We start from the raw sequence: 9,088 nt of genomic DNA on the forward strand, positions 1-9,088 counted from the left end.
ACGAAGGGGATACGCCGGAGCCGCCCACGCCCACGGGACCCTTTGACTTCGGCCGCTATCTGCGCGCCAAAGACCAGCGGCGCTTCCCTCTCCTCATTAATCAGCCGCACAAGTGCCAAGGAAATGGCGCGTTCCCCCGCGGACCCGACCTGCTCATCGCCGTCAAGTCGGTGGCGGCGGACTTCGAGCGGCGCCAGGCGGTGCGCCAGACGTGGGGCGCTGAGGGGCGTGTGCAGGGGGCGCTAGTGCGCAGGGTGTTCTTGCTGGGCGTACCCAGGGGCACAGGCACAGTCTCAGGTGAGGCGGAAGCGGGCACTCAAACGCACTGGAGCGCCCTGCTGCGTGCCGAGAGCCACGCGTACGCGGACATCCTGCTCTGGGCCTTCGACGACACTTTCTTCAACCTAACGCTCAAGGAGATCCACTTTCTGGCCTGGGCCTCCGACTACTGCCCCGACGTGCGCTTCGTTTTTAAAGGCGACGCCGACGTGTTCGTGCACGTGGGAAACCTGCTGGAGTTCCTGGCGCCGAGGGATCCGGCGCAGGACCTGCTTGCAGGTGACGTGATCGTGCAGGCGCGGCCAATCCGCGTGCGGGCCAGCAAGTACTACATCCCAGAGGCTGTGTACGGCCTGCCAGCCTACCCGGCCTACGCAGGTGGCGGCGGCTTCGTGCTTTCGGGGGCCACGCTGCGCCGCCTGGCCGGTGCCTGCGCGCAGGTTGAGCTCTTCCCCATCGACGACGTCTTTCTGGGCATGTGTCTACAGCGCCTGCGCCTCACGCCTGAGCCTCATCCTGCTTTCCGCACTTTTGGCATCCCTCGACCTTCAGCCGCACCGCACCTCCACACCTTCGACCCCTGCTTTTATCGCGAGCTGGTTGTAGTGCACGGGCTCTCAGCTGCTGACATATGGCTTATGTGGCACCTGCTGCACGGGCCGAACGGGCCAGCCTGTGCGCGTCCATGGCCTGTTCCTGCTGGCCCTTTCCAGTGGGGCCCCTAGCCTCCTATCACAGCTCTAAGCCCCCCTCATTCAGACCCAGTATATAAGTGGGAGGTAGCTTGAAGGGTAGGTTCCCCAGGTGGGTTAGTGCTGTGTATGTGGTTCTTCCCCATAAAGGGGTATCCAGGTGTCTGTCTTCAGAAGGCCCAGGGAATGAAGACTGAGCTTGGCTCCTGCTGACCCTCTCTACTGGGTCGTGACCTGGAACCAATCCGATGGTGGCACTTTTGAGATAGCCAGGGCTGAGGTGGTGAAGAACCAGGCTCTTTGCCAAGCAGGTGAATATGCTTGGTCCTCCGAGCAGGGATGTGTGAGTGTATATATGGGGGGAGGGGTGGCGGCAGAGGCTCATGAAGTCTAAACATGCTCCTTAGTTTAGAACCCCTAGAGTGATGCCAACAAATGCAGGTCTTTCTCAAGACTGGACCCCACAGGAAGGGATAAAAGGCCTGGCCTCAGTCCTCATGGAACCGGCAGCGATTCTGCCACAGCTCAATCTGAAAGTAGGTGTTTTGCTTCCTGTCTGCCCCTCCAGTTTGAATTGGTCTTAGCCCTGTCTAGGTCTTTAGATCTGCTTTCCTGGGGCCAGCCCCTCCTGAGCCCTGGACTAGGTGGAACACCTGGGATGGAGGCACACGGACTGGGCACACTGTCCTACCTGAAGTCTCTCTCCACCTCCAGCTACCCACAGGAGAAGAACCTACACCCATGTACCTATGCCAGTCTCCCACTGGAGTCTGTGCTGCCCCCTTCAGAGAAGCCAGGGAACCTCTTCTAAGATGATATCAGCTGTAAAATTCCCCATCTTCAACCACCCCCTTTCTCAAAAACAAACAAACAAAAAACACCAATGCCCCCAGGCTTATTTAGTACAAACATCCCAGCATCAGCACATGGGGAGCTGTTGCTGAGGGCATAGGTCTTTTATTGGAGGAGGGGTATGGGTAGGGCATGAGGAAGATTCCCCCATTCTAGGAGGATGGGAAGAGTCCTGGCTGCCCCACAGTGGGATGTGTGGGGGTCTCTGGCCAGGCCACCATCCACACGGGAAGACACTAATCAGTCACGAAGTCATGGGAACATCACACAAGAGCCTGGGGCTGGTCCCCCGCACATTCATTGTTAAACTATACAGGATGAGGCTGTACATGAATTAATTACAAAAGAGTCGTATTTACAAAAATATGTACACACATTTGAAAAACCTCACAAAATTGTCATCTATGTATCACAAGTTGCTAGACCAAAATATTAAAAATGGGATAAAATTATACATTTCTCTTCTCAATTCTTTTCAAAAGGATTAATATTTTTAAAGCACATATGCTTCTTTCCTTAGCAAGTCCCATGAAGAGGGAGCAGCCCAGCCCTCCACGAGCCCCAGAGACCTTGAGCCGTGTGAAAGGGCCCGGCCGGGGGACACTGCCCAGAGTCAGGGCAGGAGAGCCAAGCCCACAGTGCAGAACAGAACGCTGAAACACACAAAAAAGGAGCAAGATGTCTTTGGCTAAAACTTTGGCATTAAATAAAACAGGCAAACAGAATGGAAACATGCAGCCCCACCAGCAACGTTGGGGCAAAGCAGGGGAACAGGTGACCTTGAAGGCTTGCTCCAAGACAGGTAGAGCCAGGCCTGGGCACATACCTTGATGGTAGAAAGTTGTGTTTCAACCACTTGGGTGTGCCTACTGGGCTTGGCAGGGAGCACGTGCAAGAAAGAAACAGGGAAGGGCAGGTGGGCCACCTTGGCCACAGCCAGCTCATCAAGTAACTAAAGTGGATGTAGTGCAAAAGTCGCAACCAAGTACTATGGACAGGCTACCTGCCTTAAAGGTCACGTGGCAATGTTGGGCCAAAGGCAGGACCGTGTCCTTGTCTGGGTGCCTGTGTTCTCAGCCATAGAAAAGTCCCAAGTTTTCCCAATGTGTGTGGGACAAAGAGACAGAACTCTGTCTCCTTACATGTTAGTTGAGAGCTCCTGGCTCCAGGTATCAAGGCTCAGAGTTTGTGCTTCTCTTTGCAGTCTGTGTCCCCTGTTGGCACCAGCAGGCTGAGAACGGACTGAGGAATATCTGGGCCTCTCACCCCATGGCAGAGTGCCCAGCCTGAGCCCCACCTCAAAACACAACAGCCCTTCCACACTGGCAAGATGTCCAAGAAAACCCACGGGGTGGCCCACTGAACAGGATGCAATGCACAGTTCCACGGGGCAGAGGGGCAAGGGTCATGACGTTCCTAGGGGAGCTCCGCGGTTCTCAGGTGGGCACCAGGTCTGGGGGGGCCATAAAGGGTCACCGAGGCAATGTGGTTGTTCTGCATGACCTGGCGTAAGAAGAGGACAGTGAGGCGAGGGGGAGGAGTCGAAGGGATGTAAGCACAGCAAAACTCCCACAAAACCCCCAGTGGGATCAGTCCTGCGCTGTGATAGAAGAGAAGGCACTTGAGGCAACACCTGTGTGTGCAACACACTTGCACATGGGGCTGGACTGACCCCTCCACACCCCCCAGGCTTGTGCTAAGGGTCATCTCTGCCCTTGTGTCTACCTGTTCCTCTGGGACACATAAACCTCACCATACCCATCTGTCCAGCCCTTCTGGAACTGCTAGGGGTCTGCTGAAGGTATGGCAACCAGATGGGAAAGCAGGGGCACCCCATTCTTCTCCCAGCCAGTGGGGCCTCAAGAGCCACTCGCCCCACCACACATTCATTCATATGGCATTTAAAGAACCCCCCCAATTCCCCCAGACAGAGCCCCACTTGCCCTGCGGTTCCCTTTGCTATTGTACTCATGTTTTCAAATATAAATGTGGGCTCCCCATTTCCCCTCATCTTGTTGGATGAGCCTGCCCAGCAGGCCCTTCAGGCCCTTCCCAATCTCTCTCCCCCATCACTTGCCTGTCCTTGACATGATCACCAGCCACTCAACCCCCAGGGCTTACCTCAAAGATCATCCGCTGAAGACCAAAGCAGAATGTGGAGCCAAAAGGGTTGGTGTTGTTTGGGGATGAGGACCTGAGGCCGGGGAAGCCAGAATTAGAGGGGCAGACAGAGACCTAGGCCAGCTGGGGCATCCAGTTCCCTTTGGGGTAGGGGCTGTGAGCCAGTGGTCCCTCGGGGCTCTGAGTGTGTTTCCCACACGGGTTCTTGAGGTCCGAGGCACAGTGATTGATCTCCCTCAAGCACCAAATCCTATGCAATCCAGCTGGCACAGAAGGGTATTATGTAATTGGACTGGAGTGTACAAAGTCAGGAGAGAGAGGGCACCTCAGACAGCAGGGCAACCAGTTACTGGGCTGTGAACTAAAGCAGGTAGCAGGTGTGATGGGGACAGCTAGTCAAACTGCCTCCCTCTCTGAGTAACTGGAGGTAGGAGGGAGAGGGGCAGCCATCCCAGGGGCAGCCCCTCTGGTTGCAAGTGAATGTGCAGAACTGTTGGCTGAGTTCTAACTCACAGGGCTGGGGCAGGAAGCATGTGGCAACATCAGAAATTCCTGCCAGTTTTAAGCCATACCCACTGCTAGGGTTCCCGGTCATTCTGGGTGAGGAGGAGGTGGGTGGGGGGATCAGAAAGTAACCCCCACTCACCTGTGCAGGACCACAGGCTTCTCCACAGGGTGTCCCAGGAGCTCCTGGATGTTGTCCCACTACAAGAGGGATGAGGGTGACAGGGGATTAGTGGGGACTCGACCCCACTATGACCAATGGCTGGCCCAAAGGACACAGGCACCCAGACTGTTGGCAGGCTCATACCCTCCTCATTTTCAGACTGTCAGGTGGGAAAAATAGCAGCTCACCTTGCTGTAGGTTGTGCATGTTTCTGTCTGACCCTCTGTGTTCTCTGAAAAGAGAACACAGCATGGTTGGTAGCTGGCCTGGCCTGGATTCAATTCCACATCTGCTCAGATAGATGGCTCAGCCCACCTGCGACCCCAGCCCTCACCACACTATGCACTGGGCTTGAAGTTTGGAAACCAACAATCCCACAGGCACAGGATAAGACCTTAAGGGCTTCCAGGAGACTACAGACCAAGAACCACGTGGCCCCAGAACCAAGAGCCCAACCCAGAGGAGCTGAGGCTCTGAGGAGAAGCAGGTGGGCAGAGTCCTCACATCCAACCACTGCCACCCTCTCTGCTTGGATCATCATCTCTTTGAAGCATGAGAGACTGACTCTAAAACCCTTTCCTTACCCTGAGTACACTGACTACTCACCTCTCTTTACGGTTAGGGGGATCTTGAACTCACAGCGGTGATAACTAGAGAGAGAAGGGAGACGGGTAAAGGTGGGACCCCTTGGGAGACCTGACCACCCCCACATCTCAACTCTGCATCCCAGGAAGAACAGGATCGAGCCCACCTGCTCAAAGCCCCGGAGAGGCCAGATTTGGGCCCTAGAGTCAAACCAGAAAGGGCACACAGCCGGGGGGGCTCTGAAGACCCTATCACCTCAGATAAGAGGCCAAGCTTTCTGAATCCATTTCTCTATTTGTGAAATGGGTATAAATGGAGAGATATAAGGTAATGGACACTGTACCAGGAACAGAAAACACTCACGAAATCGTTTACTTTTCATGAATTAGCAAACATCCAAGGCCGCAAGCTCTCTTTCCTGGAGGGGCAGGTGCAGGAATACTCACATATTAAAATTATAATGTCCAGGGTAATTGGTATGCAGGACAAACTTCTTCACTTTGTGTGTATTCGCATCAAAGAGAATGTCCTGGGATAGAAAACAAGGATGCTCAAGTGGGTAAAGTTACTGAGGCGGGCAGGGGGCTTTCGAGGACATGTCCTACTCGAAGACACCCACTCCACAATGGGGATGCCCTTGGGGAACAGCTCTGACCCAAACAACAACCAAAGGGACAGCTGAGGCCTAGCACAATGGGACGATGACACACACCCAACCATCTCCAGGCCTCCTCATTCCAAACCTTGTACCAGTAGGCCCCACAGGCAGAGGGCTACAGCTCCCACTGCTTGGGAACTCAAACATGGTCAGGGAGATCTTCCCTGACAAAAAGCACCAGATTAAAAATGTAACTGAGCACAGATTTTGCCTTAAAAGCTAATGAGAAGATTCAGGGCCCCCCTGACTGTCAAGGGGCTCAGGGAAGCTGGTTGTTCTGAAAGCCAGGACCTGCCAGATCCTTCTGGCTTCCACAGGCCAGCACAGTTAAAGCTGCAAGTGTACACACAGGCCTGCCCAGCACACTGCACACCCCCAGGGAAATGGAACAGTTCTCTAAGGAATCACAGCTTACCACTCCGAGAGTGAAGTAGTTAAAAAAGTAGTCATTGCACTTGGATGGAACTTGCTTATGAGGAGAAGGAGAATGAATCTTCATCTGTTGGGGAAAAAATAATAATGAATTAAAATCCAATCCATTAATACAGCTCTTGGATGAAATGAGTCTACAAGTTGTGTTTCTTGTATGATAGTCATCTGTCGGGTAAGCAAGAGCATGAGAGTCCCTGATGCTGGTGCTGAACAACCCAGACGGCTTCGGTTGACTATAGACTGGGCCCTGGTCTCCAAGGAAAGGGAGGACAATCTGATCAACAGGGGTCAGAAGACAGCTTTCAATTTACTTCTCCATCAGTTTTTTACTTTTTTTCCATTAGCTTTAATAGAACAGGTTCTATGGGAAAACAGCAGTTCATATTTATTCACTATTAAGTTCAAGTTGATTAAATAAAAAGAGCAAGATCACCTATTCACTTTATAAACACACTTCCCCTACCTTATCTTCTGACTTGTAGAAGACCTTGTGTGGAGAGCCAAGCATGCTAAGAACATCTTGACAGGAATCACCAAAATACACTGAGCGTTCAAATACCCGCATCTTGGCATCTGCTAGCAGGCCAGGTCCACAACCTGCAGAGAATAAGTAGAGGTGGTCAGGTTCCCAGTCAGGGCATGGAACCCTGCGGCCCAGGGTCCGGAGCCCCAGAGAGGCCAGTGGCTGCATGCTGCATTACCAGGTTTGGCTGAGGGGCAAGACCGCATGTAAGTAGAAATACCAGGTCACCAGGACTTGAGATGCTACAGGAGATCACTCTCTACTCAAAATAATGCCAGAGACTCACTCAATCCCACAGAAGTAACATGGAGCTCTGGAAATGTCACTCACTGACTCACCTAATATTTAGTCATTGACACCCTGGGCTAGGACAGACTCTGCTAGATGCTAAGGGAACAACAGTGAGAAAAACAGGTGCAATCTCTGCCCACGTTGGAGCTCACGGTGTAAAGGTTCACCATCACACAACTGTGGTACAACAAACAGCAGCATAGGTGCTATGGAAATATACACACGGGCGCCATTACCTCCTGCCACTTTCCGGTTTCCAACAAGACAGAGGATTTACGATAACAAGTACTTCTCAGTGGTAACCCCCAACCTGAGACTGGACCGGAAGATCACTCTATAAAAGAGCCAAGAGCTAAGCACCCATTAACTTACTCCCTAACTCTACAAACACTAACACCCAACAAGAGACAAACCAGGAAAGTGGGTGAAAATGGAAAACCTGATTTGCCAAAGCTTTCTTCTTTGGGAACAATCTTTAAACTCTGACTTTGTCTAATACATTTAAAAAATGATTCTAGTTAAATACACACACACACACACACACACACACACACGTGGTTGTGGAATAGCAACGAACATACCAACAGGAAAATTTCCCTCATTCTGTGGATGGGAAGACAGAGTGTTTTGCCCAAAATTATAAAAGGAAGCTAAGAATCCGAGGAGGAATAATTTCTGGTACCATGATAATCACCACTATCACCTTACTCTGCATAGGGCTTTACAGCTGACAAAGCTCTTTCTTGTACAATAAAAGCTGTTTCAAATCCCACTCCTCACACACACAGACAAAGCTGTGTGTAAATCAGGGGAAAAAAGCATAGTTCACATTAACTTCCGTGTATAAATCCTGCAAACAGGAGACGGCAAGAGTTAACATCAACATTCTAGGAATCAGTGAACTAAGATGGACTGGAATGGGTGAATTTAATTCAGATGACCATTATATATACTACTGTGGGCAGGAATCCCTTAGAAGAAATGGAGTAGCTATCATGGTCAACAAAAGAGTCTGAAATGCAGTACTTGGATGCAATCTCCAAAATGACAGAATGATCTCTGTTCATTTCCAAGGCAAACCATTCAATATCACAGTAATCCAAGTCTATGCCCCGACCAGTAATGCCGAAGAAGCTGAAGTTGAACAGTTCTATGACGACCTACAAGACCTTCTAGAACTAACACCCAAAAAAGATGTCCTTTTCATTATAGGGGACTGGAATGCAAAAGTAGGAAGTCAAGAAACACCTGGAGTAACAGGCAAATTTGGCCTTGGAGTACAGAATGAAGCAGGGCAAAGGCTAATAGAGTTCGCCAAGAGAATGCACTGGTCATAGCAAACACCCTCTTCCAACAACACAAGAGAAGACTCTACACATGGACATCACCAGATGGTCAACACTGAAATCAGATTGATTATATTCTTTGCAGCCAAAGATGGAGAAGCTCTATATAGTCAGCAAATACAAGACTGGGAGCTGACTGTGGCTCAGATCAGAACTCCTTATTGCCAAATTCAGACTGAAATTGAAGAAAGTGGAGAAAACCACTACACCATTCAGGTATGACCTAAATCAAATCCCTTATGATTATACAGTGAAAGTGAGAAATAGATTTAAGGGACTAGTTCTGACAAACAGAATGCCTGATGAACTATGGATGGAGCTTTGTGACATTGTACAGGAAACAGGAATCAAGATCATCCCCAAGAAAAAGAAATGCAAAAAAGCAAAATGGCTGTCTGGGGAGGCCTTACAAATAGCTGTGAAAAGAAGGGAAGCAAAAAGCAATGGAGAAAAGGAAAGATATAAACATCTGAATGCAGAGTTCCAAAGAATAGCAAGGAGAGATAAGAAAGCCTTCCTCAGTGATCAATGCAAAGAAATAGAGGAAAACAACAGAATGGGAAAGACTAGAGATCTCTTCAAGATAATTAGAGATACCAAGGGAACATTTCATGCAAAGATGGGCTCGATAAAGGACAGAAA

The 9,088-nt window shown here is 50.7% G+C and overlaps 2 protein-coding genes across 3 annotated transcripts in view; one reads left to right on the top strand and one right to left on the bottom strand.

Moving 5' to 3' along the window:
• The window catches only part of B3GNT9 (UDP-GlcNAc:betaGal beta-1,3-N-acetylglucosaminyltransferase 9), a 2,886-nt gene extending 1,878 nt beyond the window's left edge, over positions 1-1,008 (top strand). The window contains exon 2 of the mRNA XM_010851121.1: positions 7-1,008. Coding sequence (XP_010849423.1) covers positions 7-1,004 — 998 coding nt within the window. The 3' untranslated portion in view covers positions 1,005-1,008. The remainder of the gene's footprint in view (positions 1-6) is intronic.
• Positions 1,009-3,213: 2,205 nt separating this feature from the next.
• Positions 3,214-9,088, bottom strand: part of LOC104996718 (chromosome unknown open reading frame, human C16orf70) — a 27,794-nt gene continuing 21,919 nt past the window's right edge. For both annotated transcript variants that reach the window (XM_010851072.1, XM_010851071.1), the window contains exons 10-17: positions 6,750-6,883; positions 6,270-6,353; positions 5,643-5,725; positions 5,218-5,261; positions 4,800-4,843; positions 4,591-4,649; positions 3,945-4,017; positions 3,214-3,326 (exon numbers count right to left, since the gene is read on the bottom strand). In XM_010851072.1, the coding sequence (XP_010849374.1) occupies positions 3,240-3,326; positions 3,945-4,017; positions 4,591-4,649; positions 4,800-4,843; positions 5,218-5,261; positions 5,643-5,725; positions 6,270-6,353; positions 6,750-6,883 (608 nt within the window). In that variant the 3' untranslated portion in view covers positions 3,214-3,239. The remainder of the gene's footprint in view (positions 3,327-3,944; positions 4,018-4,590; positions 4,650-4,799; positions 4,844-5,217; positions 5,262-5,642; positions 5,726-6,269; positions 6,354-6,749; positions 6,884-9,088) is intronic.

The sequence above is a fragment of the Bison bison genome, unplaced genomic scaffold (genome assembly GCF_000754665.1).
Source record: "Bison bison bison isolate TAMUID 2011002044 unplaced genomic scaffold, Bison_UMD1.0 scf7180017864297, whole genome shotgun sequence".
NCBI classification, from domain to species: domain Eukaryota; kingdom Metazoa; phylum Chordata; class Mammalia; order Artiodactyla; family Bovidae; genus Bison; species Bison bison.